At 38.7% G+C, this 25,143-nt stretch overlaps 1 protein-coding gene across 1 annotated transcript in view; it reads right to left on the reverse strand.

The window, feature by feature from the left end:
- The window catches only part of CUBN (cubilin), a 227,716-nt gene that overhangs the window by 69,021 nt on the left and 133,552 nt on the right, over positions 1-25,143 (reverse strand). Inside the window, exons 36-44 of the mRNA XM_069458708.1 lie at positions 24,873-25,005; positions 15,641-15,846; positions 14,541-14,725; positions 13,211-13,403; positions 12,417-12,614; positions 8,370-8,516; positions 6,556-6,746; positions 6,212-6,395; positions 1,252-1,426 (exon numbers count right to left, since the gene is read on the reverse strand). Coding sequence (XP_069314809.1) covers positions 1,252-1,426; positions 6,212-6,395; positions 6,556-6,746; positions 8,370-8,516; positions 12,417-12,614; positions 13,211-13,403; positions 14,541-14,725; positions 15,641-15,846; positions 24,873-25,005 — 1,612 coding nt within the window. The remainder of the gene's footprint in view (positions 1-1,251; positions 1,427-6,211; positions 6,396-6,555; positions 6,747-8,369; positions 8,517-12,416; positions 12,615-13,210; positions 13,404-14,540; positions 14,726-15,640; positions 15,847-24,872; positions 25,006-25,143) is intronic.

Here is a 25,143-nt window from a genome sequence, read left to right on the forward strand (position 1 = left end):
CAAATTAACCCCTATGAATTTCAAAACAAGAAGTATTTTGTTTCACAGGCTGATTTGATACGTTTCGTGTGACAAAGATAAACTCTCTCTTGATGGCTCTGTGACCAGAGCTAATGGACAGTCCCAGCAGGAATTTTCTGTGTTCATAAAAGTGGACAAGCATTCACCTAATATTTCTCAAGAAAGTCAAACCAGCCAATTTACGCTCAGTGAGCAGCAGAGTCGTGTCATAGCCAGTGCCCAGCAATGGCAAGCAAGAGCCCTTGTCTCTAAGTTTTGTAACACACACGCATTGATGCACATGTGTGCACACTTTTGTTAAAAGAGAGGGAAAAACACATTTTTTTTTACAGTCTATGTAGTTTTCCTTTGTCTTCAACATACTAAGACTTGTTCTCTGTTTCGTAATCCTTCAAGAACTCTTACTCAATAGAGATTGGGAAATTACACTGTGCTTGCTGTAGTCCTTTTTCTGACACTGGTGACCCCTGCTGCCACCATCACTCAAATACCCATTTGTTTTTTTTTTTTTTTTTTTTTTTTTTTGAGACAGAGTCTCACTCTGTTGCCCAGGCTAGAGTGAGTGCCGTGGCGTCAGCCTAGCTCACAGCAACCTCAAACTCCTGAGCTCAAGCGATCCTCCTGTCTCAGCCTCCCGAGTAGCTGGGACTACAGGCATGCGCCACCATGCCCGGCTAATTTTTTTTCTATATATATTTTTAGCTGTCCATATAATTTCTTTCTATTTTTAGTAGAGGTGGGGTCTCGCTCTTGCTCAGGCTGGTCTCGAACTCCTGAGCTCAAACGATCCGCCCACCTCGGCCTCCCAGAGTGCTAGGATTACAGGCGTGAGCCACCGCGCCCGGCCCCATTTGTTAAACAGATATTTAATCATTTGTGACACTGAAATGAGGCTGGACAAATAAATATTCATCTACCAGAGAGACGTTCTATTTTTCCTGTGGGAGGAAGTACGGGGAACATAAATCTCAAACAGCCACCCTCGGTGTCTCTTGGAGGATGTGTCGAGGGGTCACAGGGACAGTATCTGGGTACTTAATCTGCTCAGCTGATGGGAGAGGGGCCGGCAGACAGTGTTTTCAGCCTTGAGTCATGAAGCATTTCCCTTTGTGCCTAAATCTCCCATGCAGTATATGCTACTAAGAAAAGAAGACATAAATTGCTCTGAGACATGACAGTTAAAAACTACTAATTTGGGGTCGGAGAAAAATTAAAATGGAGGTGACCTACTTGGGTGATACTTCAATATCAAATCGATCCTCAAACTGAAGCCTGATGCTCCTCCCCTGAGGAGCCGCTATGGTCCAAATGCAATCAGCATGCTGGGGATAATTGTCGGGGTGGTTGGGGGAGGTCACGTAGCCAGCGGAATCCGCATCGTGGATGTAGATGTTGCCCCCGCAGGCTGTCGGGAAACACAGTTAAGTCAATCCGCAGTCTGGTGAAAGAGACGCCGTCAACAGCCACGATCATTTTTTAAAGTCAACTTATCTGTATCTCATCTCAATTTCCTTTCACCTGCAATGATCCTCAGTTTCTTTTCCAGCCAATAAATTCTGCATTTGCTATTGAGGGAGCTACCAGGCATGTCACTTTTTAATTTACCAAACCATTTGTTCTCACTGCAAATTTCATTCTTCCTTAAAGCCAACAAAACGATTGTGGCACACGATGCATGCAGCAGAACTTCAAGGGTGCGTGAACACGTATCTGCCACTTCAAGGAGCAGGTAAGTATGTCAGCGGTTACAACTTCCCACTGAGTGTGCAATGCAGGATGCTGGAGAGCCATGACCTTGATTTGTTTAAAAGACTAAGCAGATATATGTTTGCACAACCCTGTGGGCATTCACTCATTGTATTTCTTCAGGACTTAGATACATTTGAAGAGTAAGAGATCAATGGCAGGAGAGAATTTATTAGCCATTTTTTTTGCAAGATGATAAAGGAGTTTTTTAAACTTTTTATCTAAAAGACCATCGTATTACATAAAAATATGTTATCAATAAATATTCTCTGGCAATTTCGGCAAACAAACCGAGCAGGAGAAAACATACAGTGCCAATGAAATTAACCTGTCCAATCACTTAGACACACACATACTTGGTCTGTTTGCCTCTAGCAACATTTATGTCCATTGTCACTCAGCCACTTATGGTCACATCCTGAACTTTGCCGTTATCTAGAACTCCCCCATCTCACAAACTCTAAATTGCAAATCCCTTTAATGGATTCTAACTCCCTTATTTCATGTCTTTCCTTTAGACTTCCCTTGAAAAATACCAATTCTGTGGTTGTGTTCAACTCAGGCCATTCATGGAAATTGACACCACTGCAAATACTTGTTCATCCTCAACACCACTGAGTCATTCATCCATTACTTTCTACGTCAACTACAACAACCACTTGAAACTTTACTGTCCTCTCTAAACCCTTTATTTTCCCCATTTCCTCTTGATTTTCAGCACACTACTTTAGAAAAACAGTAGAAGAAATCAGATGAGAATCCCCACACTTTGTTACCCATTATTTATTACCTTCCTTAATAAATTCACCTGCATCTCTACCCTCTTCCTTTCCCCATGACCATTGTCTTCCTGAGCCTCTGGATTGGGTTCCATCCCATTCTCTTCCCCTCTCTCCACCCCATTCTTGAACCCTACCAAAGCCCTCGTGTTCAGGTCCCCAATCATCTCACAGCTGTACACCTGAAGAGATGTTTCAATCCTTATTTTACATCCATAGCACTTAACATGGCAAACCACATCTTCCTCCTTTGTGTTTCTGTCCCTCAGCTTCTGGGACACCGAGCTCTCCTCCTCCTTTTAGTCCACTCACCATTCCTCCTCTGGTCCTCAGGTGCCGCTTCCCGGGGCTTTCTCGACATTGCTGGAGCTCCCCAGGAATCCCCGCCTAGGTCTTTCCCCTTCTCACTCCGAATAATTCCCTGATTAAGGTCATGCATCCTCATGATGTAAACTACAGTCACTCTGTTGATGATTCCCATGTTCATAGATTCAGTCTAGATTCCTCTTCTGACCTCCAGACTTGTGTTCCAAAAGCCCACTGAATATCGCTAATGGATGTAATTCAGAGATCTCGAAATGAACATGTCTCAATAGAACACTGTCATCTGCTCTCCATCTGGAATTCCGTGCCTGAGCAAGTGACAGCATCACCTCCCCTCCTGCTGACACTCCCATCCACCCAGACTGCCTTATTTTTCTCCTTAATATCTTTTACCGTATGACATATTGTATATTTTGCTTATTTATTATCCATGCTGAACACTAACACCAAGCTCCATGAGGACATGGATTTTATTTGCTTACTGCTATATCCCCAGGACCTAGCACAGCATCTGTCCCATGGAAAGTTCTGAATAAATGTTTGTGGGATGAATAGATCCACCCAGCCACAAACCTAGCACTTACCCATGGCTCCCCCCATCCCTCCCCTCCTCTCTCACATCTAACTGACCAATCCACTCAATCCCATGTCTGTGCTGTCTTTCTGCCCGCTCTTCTACCTTCTGACTGCCATTGCCTTAGTTCAGGAACTAATGTTTTTTCCTGAATTAGTTTATCTAGTCTCCCGGCTCCAATATGTGTTCAATGTTGCAGCCACACTGGTGTTTCTGATCTGATCATGGTGTTCATGCTTTGCACAAAAATCTTTCAATGGTTCCCCATTACCTTTTGGTAGTAACATATTTACTCCATATGACAAACATGACACCAATCCATGGCCCTGAGCAGGATTCCTGCCTGCTACGTCATCATCCTGTTCACCTCTTTTTGACTCTATTCTCCAGCAGTAGTGAATTATTTCAAATCCTTGAATATGCCTTATCTCATCACATGGAGACCTTCTAGGCATTCACGTCCTTTCTTCCCTGATTGGCAAATCTCTTCATCTACTTCCTCTGGGAGCCTTCTCTGGTCCCCTGGGCTGGACTGGGAATTTCTCCTCTGTTATTCTTCTTTCCAGCACTTATTATACCATGTTCTAATTGCTCTTTTGCTTATCTGTCTCCTCCACCGTGCTGTGAACTCCTAAACAGAACTTGGTAGTTTGCATGGTGTGAAGCACTTTGTAAATGCTTGATTAACTAATCAATAAGCCAATTAATCAGGTGAGAATAAAAGGTATCTAGCACACGGTCATAGAAATCTCAAGTAACCATAGTAAAGGAACGTCTCTGGAAAAAGATGTCATAAAACTAGGGGAATTAGATGTCAAAGATGTTCCCACAAGGACCTATGTTAAAGGCTGAGAAGTGGGAGTGGCATGGAAGTAGATATGGTGGAAAGATAACCACATAGACAGGGGAAGGAGAAGCCTGGTCTATACTTATGGAAAATGATTGAATTCCTAATAGGAATAAACACGAGTGATCCTATTGTTTGGGGTTGCTGAACAATAGGTTCTGAAATCAAAAGATTTTTCTTTAAGTCTGATATTAAGAGCAGTCATGAGCTTGAAGAAAGACGGGGAGAAGGCAATGGCCATAGCCACACTGGCAGGAATAGGGGGTCCACAAGGAACAGAAGAGGCCCAGTGTTGTCAAATGACCCCTTAGTGTATCTGAATTACCACTAAAGGTTGACTTTAAAAATATAAATCAAGACTGCGTTTATAGGATAAAAATGAAAAATTGGAGTTCTACAGGGCAGGCTGAAGTCTACTCACTAGACCCAAGATGCTTTTACTCGGATAATGTTTCAGGACCAGGTGAAAACCTGCCGGTTCACAATTCAGCCACAACACTCAGCAGGGGAAGAGGGAGGGATGAGAAGCTCCTGACCTATAAGGCTCCGGCGCTGGTGTCCACAGACCTAAGTTAAAACCCCCTCTACGTGCCAGAGCCGTGAGCACTGGGAAGTGACAGAAGTAAGTTTCCTGTAGTCTTGGACCTTACTCAAGCTGGTCAGTGATTTTCTGTGTCCGTTGATGGAGGCTTTTATTTCGTCTCCCTTACCAACATGGACAGATGATGCTGACACTTTACATTCTCACATAACGTGGAATAAAATATATGATTTCACTGAGATTAATATGTATTTTGAAATATATTCAGGCATTTGTGAGGTCATGGGATCATCCTGAAATCCGTATTAACTAATTTGAGGGAGGGGGACAAGCAAAGATTTACTATTACATTGCTGTTCACTGAAACTATTCCCTTTTTTTGAAGCTATGCCTTATTTATTTATTTGTTCAATTTAACACTATTAAAAAGTAAATGTCACAAAAATCAAATCATTACAGTAAAATTAAATACAATTATAATGAAGTATAATTAAGTAAAGGTAATTAGGTAAAGATCACTGATGTAATATATAATTAAGTGGGTAACAATTGAATCAAAAGATTATGTGTTCATTTAAAAGAGAAGCATACAAGGCCGGGCGCGGTGGCTCACGCCTGTAATCCTAGCACTCTGGGAGGCCAAGGCGGGTGGATCGCTCGAGGTCAGGAGTTCGAGACCAGCCTGAGCAAGAGTGAGACCTCGTCTCTACTAAAAATAGAAAGAAATTATATGGACAACTAAAAAATATATATACACAAAAAATTAGCCGGGCATGGTGGCGCATGCCTGTAGTCCCAGCTACTCGGGAGGCTGAGGCAGTAGGATCGCTTAAGCCCAGGAGTTTGAGGTTGCTGTGAGCTATGCTGATGCCACGGCACTCACTCTAGCCCGGGCAACAAAGCGAGACTCTGTCTCAAAAAAAAAAAAAAAAAAAAAAAAGAAGCATACAAATGATTACAAAACAAGGCAAACATAACTTTTACAATGTTTCTATCACTAGGTTTAACTTGCACATAGATATTTTATAATGGAAAGGTTGAAGGACTTTCAGGGATCAATAACATTAGTTTATTTTGTACCTATGGAGAGTTTCACTTTGGTCACTAACTAGACATGTGGCCTTAGAAAAGTCCAAGCCTCATTTTGTTTATCTGTAAAATGGAAATACTACCACCTTCCTTAAAGAGTAGTCATAATGAGATATTAAATCCATTAAACATATAATAGGTGTTTGATAGTAGGTAGCTATTCTTACTAATGCTATTACTATTAGTTCAAAAAAGAAAACTTTACATGTTATTTCTCAAATCTGTTTAAACAAGGAAGACCAAGCAACTGCAGGGAAAGTACACATAAAATTCTCAGTGAAAACACTTACCTAAACTCTTTGCCTCATATTTGATCTTAAATCCTTGCCCTCCGTTATTATTATCAGAAATAAACCGAACAAACATTTCATTGTCCGAGGTGAACAGAGTTGAGGGAGGGTGACTGCCGCAGAAATGACCGTTTCCTCCAGGGGGCGCCAAGGGTGGAGAGTAGATATCAGGTCCATTTTTTAGCTGGAAAGACAAATTTAAATTGTATAAACTCCCTTATATGGCAAAAGAGGGAGTGCAAAAGTCTTATCCATTTATGTCCCAGAAGAGAAGAATCATCATCTTGTTCTCTGAATGGAGTCTGCTGAGAACGTAATTAGAAAGGACAGCAAGTGAGACCTACCACCAAGTAATCCCCCTGGTTGCACAAAGAATCTCCATTTGGGATCTGGAAGGGCTGTTCGAAATGCACAGCAATGGTCAGACCACTTTGGACCAGGATGTGCCAAGAGCAGTTGAGGTTGGGCGTGTAGGTTTCCGGGTACTTGGGGGATGTGATAATCCCTCTGTCTGTGTGCAAATATCCACCGCAGCCTTCCCAAGAGGAAACAAAGGTAGGTTATTGCAATGACATTGATGACAACTGTATCTTTATGCTTTCCTGGTTTTCTTGAGGGTTTTCAAAGTGTAGGCAATAGAAATTCTTGAAACTAATGGACCAAAGTGTAGGAAATGATCAGTATGACAAGCGTTTACTGAACACATGCTATTGGGTACTCTGTTATTATTGCTATTGTCGTTAAGATCTGGGAAATAGAGGTAAGTGATAGAAATAAATTTCTTACTTTCATTAAGTTTACTTTCTAGATGGGGAAGACATGCAATAAATGCATATAATAATACGTGAGATAGTGATAAGTTCTGTAAAGAAAAATGAATGGGAGGAGAAGTGTACCATATTGCATGGGGAATTTCGAGAAGGGGTAACATTTGCACACAGATCTGAAGGAAAGGAAGGCTTTGTGGGAGAAAAACACTCCGGTCCAGAAAACAGCGCAAAGGCTTGATGTATTAGAGGTACAACATGGAAGTCAGAAGGAAGGACACAGACTGAGAGATTCAAAATAGCATGGCTAGGTAATGCAGGAAACTGAGAGGGCTTATTCTGAGTAAGAAGAGGAGGAAGTTGAAGGGTTTTGAGCATCAGAATGTCATGATCTTTCTTCAAGTACAAAACAATCCCTCTACCTGCAGTACTTAGATCGGAAGGGGTGGGAAGTGGCGTCCGGTGAGGAGGGGACCGCCCTTACATACGTGCAGGAGAGAGAGTGAGAGGTTGAGAGTCGAGGAAAGAGACTGAATAGAGCATTAATTTGCTAGTTGTCAGGGCCTGGACAGGTTATTAGCAAGGGAGTGTAGACAGCTCACACAGCTAGTTAAATTGCAGAGGTGGAAATTTATCTTAGGTCTGTCTAATGCCAAAGCCTGTCGTCTTAAACCACTACACAGCCTTCTCTTGAGTGTGAGGAACGTAATTTATCTTTAATTGCTCCCTACATTATAAAAGGTGTATATAAGAGCGGAGGAAATGTTAATTTTTAATGTTAGATTGAGAATATCCTTTAAAATTATGTTTTTCAGTTAAAAACATGACAGTCTTTCAATATTCTATGGGCTATTATTTTAATTTTAATCTACTTGACATATCAAGCTTTGGGAGTCTCAGTCACACTACACATGAAAGCACCCATATCCTGTCCCATTCTCTGACTCATCAAATTTATATTTCAAGAGCAACGAACTCTTCCTGCTAACTCTCAAATGGATGGTTTCAATGAAGCTATTTATGAAGATAGATCATAACTTAGTGTTCCTTTGTGATGTGTTGTGGCTATGTGCTGTCTTCTAGTTCCAGCCCTCAGCTAGGCTAAAAAATTGTTTTAAAGATATCAGTCTTGTGCCTACTATGAAAACACCTCCTTTAAAGGGAAGATGCCCTACCCAGGGACTCGAAGGCCGGAGACTTTTTGTACAACTTGGCCATAGGGCTTTGGATCAGGACTCAATACTGACATAAGGATAGCCATTCAGTGGCTGAGCAGAGACCCATGTCCTCTGACTTATAATCTGTGTCTTAGAATGAAAAAGTAATATTAGGCAGAGAAGAAGAGATGAGCTGAAATGAGATGAGATTTTAAAAATGTTTGAACTCATTACTCTTGTGAAAGGATGCATTGAAGCCTGCCCCGGTTATACTGATGTCAGAGGTGAAGCGCATGAACATGTACTCTCCGGTAGACCGAATGGGCCCAGGGATCTCTCTGCCGCAGAGAACTGCTAGCTGCGGGGCCATGTTGTTGTCTCCTGTGACCAAAGAAAGGAAATGTCAGCATGAAATACGACGTCTGAAGAATCTGCTGCACCATCATTTGCAGCCCAGCCAAAGCAGCTCACATATTTTTTCCAGAACATCATAATGTGTAGGAGGCGTTGAGATTCTCAATAAGAAGGACACCCCAGGGGTTACATCATTCTGGCTCCAAGTTGCAATGGTGCTGTCTGCCCTTTTCTTTCTTTTTTTTTTTTTTTTTTTGAGACAGAGTCTCGCTTTGTTGCCCGGGCTACAGTGAGTGCCGTGGCGTCAGCCTAGCTCACAGCAACCTCAAACTCCTGGGCTTAAGCAATCCTACTGCCTCAGCCTCCCGGGTAGCTGGGACTACAGGCATGTGCCACCATGCCCGGCTAATTTTTTCTATATATATTTTAGTTGGCCAGATAATTTCTTTCTATTTTTAGTAGAGATGGGGTCTCGCTGTAGGTCAGGCTGGTCTCGAACTTCTGACCTTGAGCGATCCACCCGCCTCGGCCTCCCAGAGTGCTAGGATTACAGGCGTGAGCCACCACGCCCGGCCTGCCCTTTTCTTTACCCTTTTGGATAAATACTTCTTTGACAGTTTCCACTGTCTTTCTAAAATCTGGCGGCTAGTTTTTCCTGGCACCAAAACTCAAAATCAGAGTACATGGGACTGGGAGAGATCAAGGACCAGAATGGAACAAGGGGGATTATAGCAGACTGGGATTCCTTGGCTGGGAAAATATGGTTTTTTTTTTTCCTCTAAAGTAGATAATTAATACATTTAAAGCTAATAAACAAACAAAAATAGAATATGAGACATGAGGAAACTAGCCCTTTTATACAACCAGCAAAAGGAATCCTTCTTAGCACTGCCCACTGGTTAAAACTCACTCATTATCTACTACTTTAGAAAACAAGTTATTTTCTATTTCTGCAATGACAAAGGCAATAGCACAGTTATAAATACAAAATGTTTGAAAGGCACTCTTTGGAGGGTTTGTGACTTCTGGAAACTTTTGTGTTTTTTAAAATTCAAAAGTTTATCTCTTAAACTCCTTTTGCATTTATTATCTTCATGATGCTGTTTCACTACACATTTCACCCAATATTATTTTCATGGACTTATTCTCTAATTGCCTGTACTACAAAATTTTGAAGTTTATTCTATGTCATTGGTTCACAGGCACATATTACCTCCCAGTAAGACTGAACTGGGTCTATTGATTTTGATTTTTTTTTCTAAAATTCACCCCCCAGACTGGCTGGTCTTATCTTGAAATAATTACTGATTAGTTGATAGATAACACAATAACCACAGATGGTTGTTACTTGCTACTCACCTTCAGTCTCCATGCTGAGTACTGGGGTATTTCTAGAGCTTCCAAAACCTCAACATATAGATTGTAGAAGGAATGAACCCATCTTTAAGGAGAGGGACAAGTCAAAGAACCCTAAAGGCCAGGGCTAAAAGGTAACTTGCTAATTCTTTCCCTAGTCCAGCCTCTTCATTTTAGGGCTGTGGAGGCTGAGACCCCAAGATTATTAAAGGCTGATGTTTATTGAGCAATTATTATATACCCCTTTAAGTGCTTCACATGTATTATCTGACTTTGTCTTCACAATAACACTATTAAGTCGGCATTATTTTTATCTCCATTATGTAGATAAGGAAACTGTCTTAAAGGGGACGTAAGTTATGCTGCTATATGCAAGGCATAGAGCATAGAAGTCAACAAAGATTTTAATCCTAGCAGATTAATTCCCAGATGCCCTCACACTGTGCTATTCAATGATTTACCCAAAGTCATAAAGAAAGTACATTTCAGATCTGGGACTAGATAAAAAGATTACTGAATTTCAATACAATTTACCTTCCTCCCTCCCTCCCTCCCTCTCTCTCTCTTTCTCAACCTCTCTCTTTCTTCTTTTAAAAAATTTTTTCTAGGCCCGATGTAGTTTCATGGAATCTCAGTTTGGAGGAATCTTTGATATGCAAAATTTGTTGGTGAATTGTCTGGAGAGACTGATTCATTTTTGAACCATGGCAGCTCTGTAAAATGAATAAGCAGGTGGGAGAGGGACTCAGTTCTCCCAAGAATGCTGCAGGACCCTCTCTGGGATGGCCCAGGAGTGTTCACAAGCCACCCTGTGGCCTATGGCCAAGGGCCAAGGGCCTGTGCTGACTGGCCAATGGCACAACTAGCCTGTAAGTATTATCGTCTGTGGCCAATTGGCTTTAGATACTTGCTTCAGAATGTTACATGCCTCTGCTACTCAGAAGCAAAAAAACTAACTGGGAAAAGGAGAAATAATTGAAGAGAATTAAATTTTAATTCTAAAAATACATTAACGTTGTATAAATGAAAAAAATATCCACTAATTTTGACACATAGTAGGCACTCGACAACTATTTCTTTAATGAGTAAATAAACAAATGAGGAAAGAATGAACCTGTTGGGCATCTACTCATACTGTTAGTGAATAAAAAGGAATCTATGTGGGTAGATCACACAACCAATTTAAAACATTTTTGTTGTTTTGGCACACGCATCTAAACTCTTCTGAATTCTGCATCTACAAAATCCCTGGACTTTGCTAAAAGATTTTGCGTTCATTACTTTCCCTGACCCTCACAAAAAGCCTACGAGGTAGGTATTCGTCTCTCTTTCACAGATGATATAACGAGCTTAGAGCCACTTAGTGACTTGTGCGAGGACATGCAGAAGAAGAAAAGGACTGCTCTCCAGGTTCCAGGCTTTCAAGAGAAGTTATTGGTGGAACAACAACAAAAAACTTTCAGTAGAATGTGACTTTTAAAGAATAACCATAATTTACTTCACTGATGCAGTTATCTACTAAAGGTATTTTTTAAAGCTTCTACTAGGTTCTAAACACTCAGAATATGCATGCAAGGACACATCCATTTCATAACATGAAAAAATTTAAAGTTCAATATCCACAGGAATGCTTTGATGTGAGGAAAGATAACAATTCCTCGGGGCAGCGTGCTGACTGTTGATCTAAACGGGGAGAAAGTCACGGTTTACCGTCTCATCATGTTCGCATGATTGATCTGAGCCTCACTTAGGGTCCGGCCTCACCAGAAGGAAAATAAATCACCTCCACCATTTGATGTTTCCCACTTAGTGGGGGGGTCCAGGGATGAGGGGATTGGGGAGACTAGATCTTGCACACTAGCAACGTGTGGGCCAAAAGCAAAACACATTTGTTTTTGCTGAGAATGTGCATTTCTAACAATTCCCACGTGATGTCGAGGACCTGGGGACCACCCTGAGAAACACTGATGTGGAGGCTGTGGCCTCCCTGCCGTCCTCCTTCAGTGCAGCCCATGCAAACCGTGAAGCACAGTTTGTGCATGTTGCGTATCAGCATTATTCAGGTCCCTGACCCAACACATAGCAGTGGCACACCTGTGTGTAGAGGAAAGGAACGCAACAATGTTACCCCTTAGTTCCACCTGTTCTGCCCACAGATTCAGGGGACTAAGAGAAATAAATACATTATAATTTTAAGTATTGTATCTTTCACTTGGATCTTAAAGCCATAGAATAAAATATCAATTTTTATCTTTGAGTCTTCCTCAATAGGAAGGTAGCACAACCTGGAAATTCAGACTATTCTCTCCCACATAAGCCTCTAAGAAAAAAGCCTTTGTTTCCTCTTAGGAATGTGGTGCTATCCCTGACATTTTGCGACAAGCAATTTAATACCCTCCTTATGTTCTTCAAAAATTGTAGCCAGTTCTGGAATTTGATGCCTTCATGCATCATAATATGTGTGCACTGTCATGCAAAATTGATGAAGGCAGTAAATAAATGTGGTGATAACTGAATAGAACTAAACATGTCAGGATTGAAACTCAGTATTCTTTCCTTAATGTTTCTCACCGTCTCTTATCACGAGGCTATCGTAGCCACACACCCGGTGAGACTCAATGTCCAGGGAAAGGATGTTAAGTTCCACGGTAGAATCCGGAGCCTGGATGAGCCAGCTACAGTCGGCATTATTACTGTACCTGCCGGGCCAGCCCGGGGAGAAAAGAAAGACTGGCTCGTCTCCTGTCCTCAGGAACCCACCACAAGCACCTGTAGGATATAAAGCAATGTCTTTGAAATTCCGCTAACAGAAAAGAAGCTAGTGCTTTTTAACTTTAAAGTGACAGTCCTATACTGAAAAGAAACAACCAATCGAAACAACTTCCTCAAGGAAATCAATAAATATTTTATTAAACTCATTGATTCAAATAGCCATCATTTCCATAATTTATCTTTTATGCAAAAAGAATACCTTGTGTTCTACTTTTTTCACCACAGTTTTGCCATACGACCCATTTATCATTGAGTGCTGGCTGTTTGTGAAGCTTAAATAAGTGCATGTAGAAGACCCTCCCCACTTACATTAGGGGGGTAGAACTATATTCATCTATGTAAGCAGCATATCTTACATATATCAAACCCCTAATTAATATGAAAGTATAATAAGAAGCCTGCATTTTTAAGAAGAAACTATCATTTTTACAAAATGGAATATTTATGAATTTAAAAGAACATCTGAACATAAGGAGGAAGTGCTTTGGGCTGCACTGATTTCTGTATTTGGCTCCTGTTACCATAGGACTACTGGAAATAATTGGCCCACACATATCAAACCGAAAAAGAATTTCATTTAGTACCAAACGCACCTGGAGCAATGGTAGGTAAAGGTCCCGTGGGAGCATCCACTGCAAACCACTCCAGAAGGAATCCCTTCCCTGATACTGAATAGTCAGAAGAAAACTGAAACGTCAAAGAATTTCTAGTGGAGCTGAAAGATTCAGTCTGAGTACCACAGTAAGTTCCAATTAGGCGGGAATGAATGCCAACCCCATCATAAATCTGCATGTAAAAACAGATAATATTTAGGCAATTACCTCTGTTTGTCTTCATAAAACAGGAAATTTAAAAGATGCTTTATATTATTATAATTTTATCATAATAAAAAAATAAACAAATAGACATTTTATGTCCGTTTAAAACAGAGTGCCGTTGAATATAAAATATGATTGCAAATAATTTCATGTGTTTCAAAATTATTTATATCTTTGTTATAGAATAATATTAATACATGTGTTCTGTGGGATATAGTTCATTAGATAATGTACAGTGAAATTTGTGGGTGGAAAAGTAGCAAGCAGGATAGTTGCATAACAACAGTACTTAGTAAATGTGCTTTGGGGCCTCAAAGGGAGGGATTAGGAAGAATGAGGGAAAAACACCAAGAAAGAGGAACGGTTTAATGAGAGAGTGGACAGGTATCCTAGAGGAGACTGTATCTCCACAGAAGAAAAGAAGAATTAACTCCAACAAAAGAATCACAGCTTGCAGGGCTCAGGATATTCAAAGTACTCAATAACTCCCTTTCATTTGGTTTTAAAATATTAATTACCTAGTTAGAGGGAAATTTGTGATAGTTTTTAAATAATTTAGAACAAGTTTGTTGTAACAGTTATCATAAAATCCTCTACTGAATGTCAGTTTGTCAAGTTCTATAATAGTCATTTCCATACATGCTGGGCATCTACCAGGTATTGGTTGGGTGGACTAAGGTGAGATCGAGGCCTTTAAGAATCTGATAGTGTTTCTGGAATTGATACAGTAGCCAATGTCTGGATGGCAATGATTACCATGGTTTTTATATTTATTTATTTTTACATGGTCCTTTACAATTTTAACACTCTAACATAAGAACAAACAGGATAATGGGACATAAGATAGAATAAATAACGCATGCTTAGACAAACCCCAACAGGTAAATTATAACAATGCTAGGAAAACACCCTTAGGTATAAAATAGACAATAGTAAATGTAACAGTGAAATTATCTGTGTCCAGGTAATCTAGAGGCAGCAATTTGATCTAGGGAAGACCATCCCGTATGATTTGCAAATGCTTAAATAGACATTAACTTGGTTTCATTTCTGCCAGTAGCAATTCACCAAAATTTATAATCATCGATTGCACGTGGAAACTCACCCTTAATTTGTCATAGTGGCAGTTTTGTATCGCTTCAATGTCCATCTCCAAGATCCTACCGTGGACAACCTGAGACGCATTCACATTCACTATCCACTGGTAATTGGAGTTATGGGGGTAATTTCCAGGCCAGAAAGGAGAGGCAATTTTCCCATGAGTTCCCACAATATTATCATTGCCAAATACTAAGAGGGAAAGCAGAGCAGTAAATCAGACCTACTTAGAATAGCTCTTTAATCAAATGAAAAAACAAAAGGCAAGGGATATTGAAAAGGATGGCCTTTTAATTGACTGTGATTTCTTTTCTGAGTATTGAGAGAAATACTGCTTCCCTTTTGGTTTCTGGGCTGTTTGTTAATTCCTTAGAGAAGGGCGATTTTGTGAATGGAATTCCATCTCCTTAAAAGGTTGCATAGTGTGAAAAGAGGCACAACTTCCCACATGAAAAGGGGTTCCCAGGCCCCAGGAGACTTGGGGACAGGGAAGGGAGCATTCCCAGCCCCAGTCCCTAATTTTGGTTTACCTATTTTACTTTGTTTTACAAAAGAATGGAACATTCTTTTAAAAAATTGTTATAAGATAAGAGAAACTGACAGCTTGAAAACACATATAGAATAGCTAATTATGAAAAAGTTAAGTTAGAAAAGAAAAATATTTAACATTTTATTCTATTAGAATAATATCCTATTGTTACAATATCTGAGCACTTAAGTCAATCCCAAAGTAATACTAAATGTCTTTAATTTGAAGGCTATAGAGTTTACGGGATCAGATGAAACACATTTGACATAAACATACCAAACCTGAACTATATGTTAGAAAACTAACACAATATCATGGAAAAAATTAATTTAACACTAGGTAGAAACTAGAGCTTTAAAAGAATATTAGCACCATTGAGCATGTTCTCCCTTGCTCTTAATGAGCCACTGATACATAATTTAGTGTTTCTAATATGTTATATAGTAGAGTGATCCCACAAAGACAATGTAGAAGAATAGCAGAGTTTAGGATTGTTCTTGCTTAATGTATTACTGAAAAAATTATCCTTTCTCCTTTGTAGGACATATTCTGGAAGACCTCACATAGAACCAGCTTACTTTTAGCAAATGTGGCCTGGAAGCCTGTGCCGCTGCCTGAGCCATCTGACACAAATCTGATCCACAGGCTGTGCCCAAGGATGGATGAATAGTTGAGAGGGAGGGCGTGTCCACAGTATCGTCCCACCAGGTGACCTGTGGCATTTCCTTCTCGGATCTCCACAAAATCTCTGCTACAGTCTTGAGAGACTTCCAACTGGAAAGATCTGATTTGGGGGCAAAAAAAAAAAAAAGTTTGTAGGGATTAAAATGATAGAATAAACTTTGGGATTATCCTAAATCACATGCTGGGTTAACCTGTTTGCTGTGTTAAGTTTCTTGAACTTTGATCACAAGATCTTTTAGGTATCTCAACAAATTTCTTTCACTCAAATGTGTTGAAATGTCTATTCAAGAGATACCCAGATAATTAATATACTGCCTTCAGGGAGTTTTCTTCCTAGTGGGAAAAATTGGGCAAGGATACAGAAAAAAATATATAAGGCAGAGTAACATGAGTGCCATCAGAGTGATAAAATGACAAGAATTTTGAAGCAGAGGTGTCACATCTGATTGTGAAGCTCTGTAACAGCCTGATGGACAGAGTTTTTGAGATGGAAATATAAGCATGTGCTGGACTTAAGGAGCACAGATGATAGGCAGAGGACATAAGCCAACTAGGCACGTATGCAGAAAAGGGTGGAGCATTTTAGAAACCTGCAAGATATCTAGTTTGGTTAAAACATTGAATACCTCTAAGAAACCACTAAGAGACGTAGCTAGAGCAATAAGATAGGATCATTTCAGTGGAGCTCAAATGCCCTGTAAAGGAATGTGTGCTTAATTTCTGGAAAGGTAGACAAATTATGGGATTTGTAATAACACAGGCTAGTGCTCAAAGGTGACCTATTCAAATTATCACACATTCTGCAACTGTTATGTAATGGAGGGTGGAAGAAAGGAAATAACATCTACCTCACTTAATTTTTGTAAGTAACATATAATGAGTCTGGAACATGTAGGTACTACATGAATGTTTTCAAAATTTGGACTTAATGCTTAAAAACAGGGAGGTAACCAAGACAATGTGGTATTGGTGCAAGGGTAGACACGTGGATCAATGGAATAGAAAAGAAAGTGCAGAAGAGGACCCACAAATGCACAGTCAATATAATACAATCTTAGGTGCCAAGACGATTCAATGAAGAAAAGAAAGCCATTTTAACAAACAGTGCTCCAATAACTGGATATCAACATGGAGAGAAAAAATAGAACCTCAACTTCTGCTTCTCTCCATACACAGAAACTAATTTAATATTTCTCATAGGTGTAATATAGTAATATTATGATAATATAAAAGCTATAACCACAAAGCTGCTAGAAGAACACATACTGGAAAATCTTTGGGACCTTGGGACAGGCAAATATTTTTTAAATAGAATACAAAGAGCATTAACCATAAGATAAAAAATTAATATATTTGATGTTACCAAAAATAAAATTTTCTCATTAAAGACATAAATAAGAAAATGAATAAGCAAGTCACAGACTGGGTGGGAGCAGAGGAGGTAATTACAAAGCATTTATTTAAAAAGGGACTCAGAGCTGGACTATCAAAGGAACTCCTACAAGTAAACAATGAAAAAACAATCAAATTAAAAATGGACAAAGGACTTGAACAGACATTCATAAAAGAATATAAGTGAATGGCCAATGAGAATGTAAAAAGTATTCTACGTGATCAGTCATCAGAACAATGCAAATTGAATATCACAATAAGATATCAATTCATACTGGTCAGAATGGCTAAAATGAAAAAGACTGACAAGATCAAATGTCGGCAAGCCTGCAGAGCAACTGCAAGTCTCATGTATTCCTGGTGGAACTGTATACTGACACAACTACTTTGAATAATTATTTGAGAGTTTCTTATGAAATTAAATATGTATTAAATTACTGTCCAGAAATTCCACTCCTAGATATTTGCCCAAGAGAAATAGGAACACATGACCAGGCCAGTATCTGGAATATAAAATAACTCTTGGAATTCAAAAGTAAAAAGATAAATAACCCAGTTAAAAATGGCAAAGAAACTGAATAGGCATTTCTCCAAAGAAGATATATAAGTGACCAATCAGAACACAAAAAGATGTTCAACAGCACTAGTAATTGGGGAAATGCAAATCAAAACCATAATGAGATACCACTGCTAAGCTACTAGGATGGCTATTATTAAAAAAACTGGAAAATTAACAAGTGTGGATGAGGATATGGAGAAATTGGAACTCTTGTGCATTGCTGGTGGGAACATAAATGGTGCAGCCACTGTAGAGAAAACAGTTTGGTGGTTCCTTAAAAGTTAAACACAGATACGGTATGATCCAGCAATTCCACGTCTGGGTATATGCTCAAAAGAATTGAAAGCAGAGACTCGAACAGATACTTGCACATCAGTGTTCATAGCAGCATTGTTCATAATAGCCAAAAGGGGAAAACAACTCAAAAGTCCATCAATAGGCAGATAAATAAACAAAATGTGACATGCACACACATGATTATTATTCATTCCCGAAAAAGAATTAAATTCTGGACATGTTTCAACATGAATGAACCTTTAAAACTTATACTAAGTGAAACATGCCCCACACAAGAGGACACATATCATATGATTCTGCTTACATGAGAAACCTAGAATAGGAAAATTCATAGAAACAACAAGTAGAATAGAGGTTACCAGGGATTGAGGAGAGGGGAAAACGGGGAGCTATTGGATGGGTAGAGTTTCTCTTTGTTATGAAGAAAAAGTTCTAGAAATAGACAGTGGTGATGGTTGCACAACACAGTGAGTGTACTTAATGCCACTGAATTGTACATGTAAAAATGGTTAAAATGGTAAATTTTATGTTATACATGTTTTACCACAAAAAAACCCAATAGGATTTTGAGTGGTAAAATTAAATGATCAGAGTCCTGCTTGAGAAAATTAATCTTGCAGTAACACATCATGGCAATGACTGAGTGCAGCAGAAAAATATTTTTGCTTTTTGATACAAAGTCTATCACTCAAGTGGAACAATCTGTCAGAACTAATATGCAGTTTGGTTTCAGAAAAGACGCTGGGCTGTATCTGCAGATCACCTGTACATATATGATAACAGCTGAGAGCATGGCTAGATCAGGGGTTTGGAAATGAAAAAGTGGAGGGTAATAAATGATGAAAAAGAGACAGAGGGAAGAAATGAGAGCACAGGCTTTGAGAACACCCACATACATTCTGAGTGCAGCAAAAGGAAGCAGACAATAAACGCAGGAGCAGTCTGAAAAGTGGGACACAACCAAGGTCACTGCCACGTCACCGAAGCCAAGAAAAAATTAAGGAACGGGTGACGAAGAGTGTCAATGGATGCAAAGACTCAGGACTGGGAACAGGCTAAGGACAACTTAATAACTTTTAAAGGAGCAGTTTCAGAGACTCCACTGTAGAATTCTTATTCAAACATTTTAAGATGTAAATAGGATGATTTTTGGTGATTCCCACAAAAGGGTGAAAACAATAACAAGCTTCCTATAACATCCAACAATTAGAATTTACAAATTCTTTACATTCATTCTTTTCATGTGCCCATTAACATTCATAAAAAGATATCTCATGTCATTGATGACAAATCAAGTCTCAGAAAATATTAAAATTATTAGAAACCATTTTCTCTGACCATTATAGAATGAAATTAGAAAATAGTAACAAAGAAAGAACAAAAAGGTCCCATAATTTAGAAATGTAAAAAAATCTTGTTATATAACCCATATGTCACACTAGAAACCAAAATGGAAATTAAAACATATTGGGGACTGAATGAGAATGAAATATTATATATTAAAACTTATGGGGTGTGGTCAAAGCAGTATTTAGAAAGAAATTTATAGCCTTAAGTGCTTGTAGGAGAAAAGAAGAAATACTAAGAAAAATGAGCTAAGTGTCTAATCCCATAAGTTAGGGAAAAAAAGCAGAAAAAACACAAAGAGAATAAAAGAACCAATAGGACAGCATCTGGAATTAATGAAATAGAAATGTCGAAAACAGTAGAAAGGATAAAAAAAAAATTGAAAGCTATTTCTTTGACAAGACTAATAAAGTATAAAACCTCTAATACTGTTCAAGAATAAAAGAGGGCTCAAGTGAGCAATATTATGAGAAAAGGACACAATAAAATCTATAACAATCATAAGCCAATAAATTTGAGCTCTTTTCTACAAAAGTAGAACAACACAGTTGAAAGAAAAATGAAAAAAATATAAAAAAGATCATTATTTGAGTACAAATAAATCAGTATTAAAAATTGCTCAAGGACAAACCAACGCAAAAATCTGAGCCTAAACAATATAAATAAGGGAGCTCTCCCAAAACTTCATAGGTTAGTGCGAGTGGTTTTTTAGAACAAAACCAGTCAAGGACAGTCAAAGAAAGAAAAAGTTTAGGTCAATCTTATTTAAGAATATAGATGAAAAATTATATATAAAATAATAGCAAAATGAATCAATTTATGAAAATCATAAATCTTAAATTGGATTCACAATTAACATAAGAGAGAATCAGTGACAATTGGAGAAAAGCATTTGATAAAACTCAATGCCAACTCATCATAAAAACTCTTTAAAAATGAAGAATAGAAGAAAATTTTCTTAACCAAATAAATGCCTACAAAAACTTACAGCAAATATACTCAGAGGTAAAAATGTAAAAACATACCTTTTAAATCAGAATTAACACGAGAGAGCCTGCTCTCATCACTTACGTTCCACATTGCACTGAAGGGTTAGCCAACACAATTAAGACAAAGAAAAGGGGAACAATGGTGGTTGTAAGGATTGGAAAAGAAGGGCTAAAACTCAATATGCAAATGATCTAATTCCTTCAATAAAGGTTTACTGGGCATCTTAATATGTCAGGTCCTCTTCCAGTCACAAAAGTAAATAAGACACTAAATGTTTTGTCATTCTAGAGAACAGAAAGTTTGCCAGATAACAATATACAAAAATCAATAAGGCTTCCTTATACCAGCAAGCAAAAATTTAGAAATTGTGATCTGGTCAAGACTCATTCAACAAATACCTTTTGAATCTCTACTATATTGCCAGACACTGTTATGGGGATTAGGGACAAGACAAGGAAGAATATAGACAATGTTCTTCCCTTTAGGGACTTTATATTCTAGAATGAGAGAGAGATAATAAATATTAAGAGATAGATATACAAGGAGGTGGTGATAAGTTCGAGGAGGAAAAAGTAAAATACTATAAGGTAGTGTTATTTTAAGTAGGCTGACCAGGTTACATCTGTAATTTAAAAATAGATGCCATTTTCAATAGCAACAAAAAATAAGGTGCCTAAGTATAAATGTAAGAAAAGATCTATTAGAACTTCATGGAAAAAATATGAAGTTTTAGTGATGGACATAAAACAAGACTTAAATCAATGGAGAGAGACCCCAAGTTCAAAGTTATGAAGAGTTACTATCAAAAAGATGATAATTCTCCCAAAATTAATTTATAAATTCAATGTAATTCCAGCCCAATCAATAAGTATAATTCCATTGATGTCAAATGTAAAACAGAAGGCAGTACTTAATATAGTGTGTATGGATATATAGATGTATCATAAAAGCATTAAAAACATGAATGGAAATGATACACATCCAATTCCAGATGTGAGTTACTTCCGTGATAAGATAAAGAAATATGGATGGGAGCCTTTGCTATCCCTTAAAAATTAATTTTTAAGTAAAAAGTAATTCAACGGTTAAAAAAAAATTAGAGGAAGTGAGGGCAATCTATTCTTTCTCCATAAGTTGTCGGAGGGAGACTTTGCTGAGAAGAGAAAATATAAAATAAGAGTAGAAAGAATGACCTTGTAAGACTATAGAGAAAAAAACTGTCAGGAAAGCAAGAAATAAAACAATCTGGAGAATAGAAAAGGTACTTCTCTATGGTGTGGATCTTTCAGTGAATGCTCAATGCTGTGTGCCTTGCAAGATTTCACTTTATGCTAAGTGGAACGCTGCCCCGTGGCTCTGTCTCAGCTTAATGGGTTAGGATGCTTAGAGACAACCAGCCTGGAGGCTTTGGCCTGGTCTCTAACCAGGAGAACAGCAAACAGCAAGCCATTGGCTCCCCGGATCCCATCCAGGTGGATCACTGCAGTATAGACTGTCTGGACTATATTCTAGATGTAGTTTTAGCAGCAAGCTGTGACTGTAATTGAGAAGCAGAAGAAATCAGGATAGAGTCACATCAGGCAAAGCAAACCACACATCTGTCTCCTTTGACAATCTGATCCTTTAAAATACATTCTTTACATCTACAATCATTTTTGGCAAAGAATCGTTCTGAATCCGTCTTTGGGATGGCTGCCAAGTTTCGTGCTTAAATTCGGGCTCAATTTTTTTATGCATAATATGATCCACAATGTGAAATATGCTGAAATTGTGTTCTGCTTCTCAGAAAGCAGAAAAATAAGAAAGGGGGATCATTTTCCTCAGAAGGGAAATTACATGAAATATACTCTAAAATCTTTCTACTAAAAGTGCGGCGCAGGGTCCAGCAGCATTGGCATCACCTGAGAGCTTGTTTGAAATGGAGACTCAGGCCCCAGCAACCAACTGAATCAGAAAGTGAATCTTAGCAAGAGCCTCGGTAATCAATGTGCACATTAACATTTGGCCCAATGGTCCAGAAGATTCCAAAGTGAAGATCTTTTCTAAGTACCAGACTAGTATAATCCAGTGCTTGATGGCAGAAAGGACATTTCATTAGAAGCTCTGGTAGGACAGTATCTTAAAAAAATTAAACTTTTTAAAAACCTTTATTGTTCTTGGAAGTCTTTGTTTTAGGCTGTTGCATTTCATAAGCAAATCTACCCTTTGGCTTAGTTCTCTTGGCAAAAATAGGATGTGGAACAAAAATAGTACAATCACTGTTTCTCATTATCTCATTTTGATTCTTGAACCAAGACCAACTTTCTAAAAGCACTCTGTAAGTATAAAATACAATTTCTGTCAAGGCCTTTAAATATAGGTTTTACAAAAAAACTCCTTCTTAGCTTTTATTTCCCCCTTATTCTTTTTGTTGCAGATTCAAGCATAATTTTTCCAGTTTTTCTCCCTACTCAATTTCACCACAGTGTCCACAGCCCAAACCCTGCCTCAGAACTTGATGTGATTCATTTGTTTCTCATGTGCTTCTCGAACACCCCCGGGAAGTGCTGCTAAGCTCTCATCTGGAGAGAGTTTAGACCAGGGCAGAAATAACTCACAGGCCTGCCCTTCTCACTGCTCATCTGCATAAAAAGAGGCATCTCTCATTCCACAAAATTCATTTTAAAAATAAAACTCAAGCAAGTCACACAAAGTAATCAAAATTAACTTCTTACAGGTAAGAAAGGAACAGGTGAGTCATTAAGATTTTCTATATAATAGTGAGGATTTAATGTCCATTAAACCGTAAAATGGATGAAACTTTCTTTCTGTGTTCGTAATCTCCCATCCTCTGGAAGGAAAGCCTAATGTCCCTCTGGATTTATCTGTGAACTATCCCAGAAGATACTTTAGAAATGGTCAAGACTGAGAGAATTAACATGCACTGCACATCTGCTATACACCAGCTGTGTGCTATACGTTTTAAATTTGACATCTTCTTTAATCTTAACAGTGGTCCTAGAAGTTTATAATTCACTCCCTACAGATAAAATGAAGCTTTTTGGGTTTTAATTAAATAGCTTCTTGAAGTGGATTTATTAATAATTTGTCAAGATCTAAGATTTATCCTTCTTGAACATTCCCAATATCTAGCCCAGTTCCCGGCAATCACTGAACGTCAGAGTGGTCAATAATGTGAATGTGGTAGAGACAAAAAGAAAAAAGACCAAAAAGGAAGCCACCTTGTTTGGCAATTATGAGGCCCAGTGAGCCCTATGAAGGACATTGGACTCTATCATTAGGACAATGAAGGTGTTTTATCAATCATTATAAATAAAGCACCTTGCACACAAGTAGCATGTGCCAACTACATGCTCAGCACATAGCACCAGCTTATATCACACAAAAACTCTATAGTATGCAGATTTCTTCCCATCCTGTAAACCAAAACCTCCTCCCTTCCCGGCAGCAGCTTAAACCTGCAGTTGCCTTTCCGGAGCCCTGAGGGTGTCTTTGTCTTAACACAATGCCACTGGTACCCTGGAGAGGCGCTGCCGGATTGGTGGATTAAAGAAAGCAACTTGAGATGTTTCCCTTGGTCCACAAATAGGACTCTTGTCCCATATTTTTAATTGGTTCTCGAGGCACAGATTGCCATGTCTGGGAGGTAGAAAAAGGCTTTTAAATAAACAGACCAGTGTCCTCAAAACAATCCTCCTCTCTCAACAATTAGTTACTTATTTTCTCTTTAAAACAGAATTAGCAATCCCAACCACAGCCCAGTAATAGGTAATAAGGTTTAGTAAATAACTTTTAATTCAAAATGGCAATTTAAATGTCAAGTATTGAGAGTGCCAATATGTGTTAAGCATCCATTACCCATGCGGCAAGTCACCGTACCTCTCTATTGATTGATTAAAATGTGTGCTTTCTACATCTACTCTAGGAAATATTATTATTGCTGTTTAATCTAAGACCACTCAGCGTATGATGAGCTCCTACTGTGAATTCCATATCCATAGTCCCCATTCAAAAAGAGTTATTAGGACAATGAGAAACATGAAAGTGACTTTACAAATCAACTACTAAGTTAAAAAAAAACTTCCCAAATCATTCTTCTGAGAGGAGTGGGAGGAAAGGTGGATTGGGGTGGGGATGAGATACCAGGGTGAAGGGGCTTAATTGACACGGCAGGTCTCTGCTGGAAGAAAGAATGCCAGTGATTCTCTGCGAGAAACTAAATGTGCCTAATTCCAAGAAATGATAAAATTGTTGTTCTCCGAACTTAAATGGTCCAAGATTCATTCACCAAGAGCTCAGGAATACACTCTGGTAACGTTAGGGCTCTGGAACCATTCTCGCAAGAATCTTAATGCTATTTATAACCCAAACGATGAGTCAGACAGAGGAAATTTGGGAAAAGGCTTCCTGAAGCTCCCACCGTATTCTCCTTAACAATTGCTTGGACATATACGCCGTGAGTTGTCCATGCTATTAGTAACAGCGCTTCCTTCCTGCGGATTCAGTAGCGCTGACACAATACACCACAGAAAAGGATTTACATGAAAGACAGCTGGAGCCGGTTGCCAGGGGAACTGACTATGTTCCAGACACATTCCACATTCGGGGGATAAACTTCTGGGTAGGAAGGGCTGTCGAAGATGCCTTCAGCCATGTAGAAGGTTCCACCACAAGCTGGAAGAAAGGAGAAATCGAGTGTCAGTGCAAAGATCGAATCAGACACCATAAGATAAAGGAGAAAGAACACTAGGGTCCTTATTAGTGACAAAGGATATAGTATTTCCATCTCACATCCAAAAAGAAAAAAAAGAA

This window comes from Eulemur rufifrons, chromosome 25, assembly GCF_041146395.1.
Source record: "Eulemur rufifrons isolate Redbay chromosome 25, OSU_ERuf_1, whole genome shotgun sequence".
Classification (NCBI taxonomy): domain Eukaryota; kingdom Metazoa; phylum Chordata; class Mammalia; order Primates; family Lemuridae; genus Eulemur; species Eulemur rufifrons.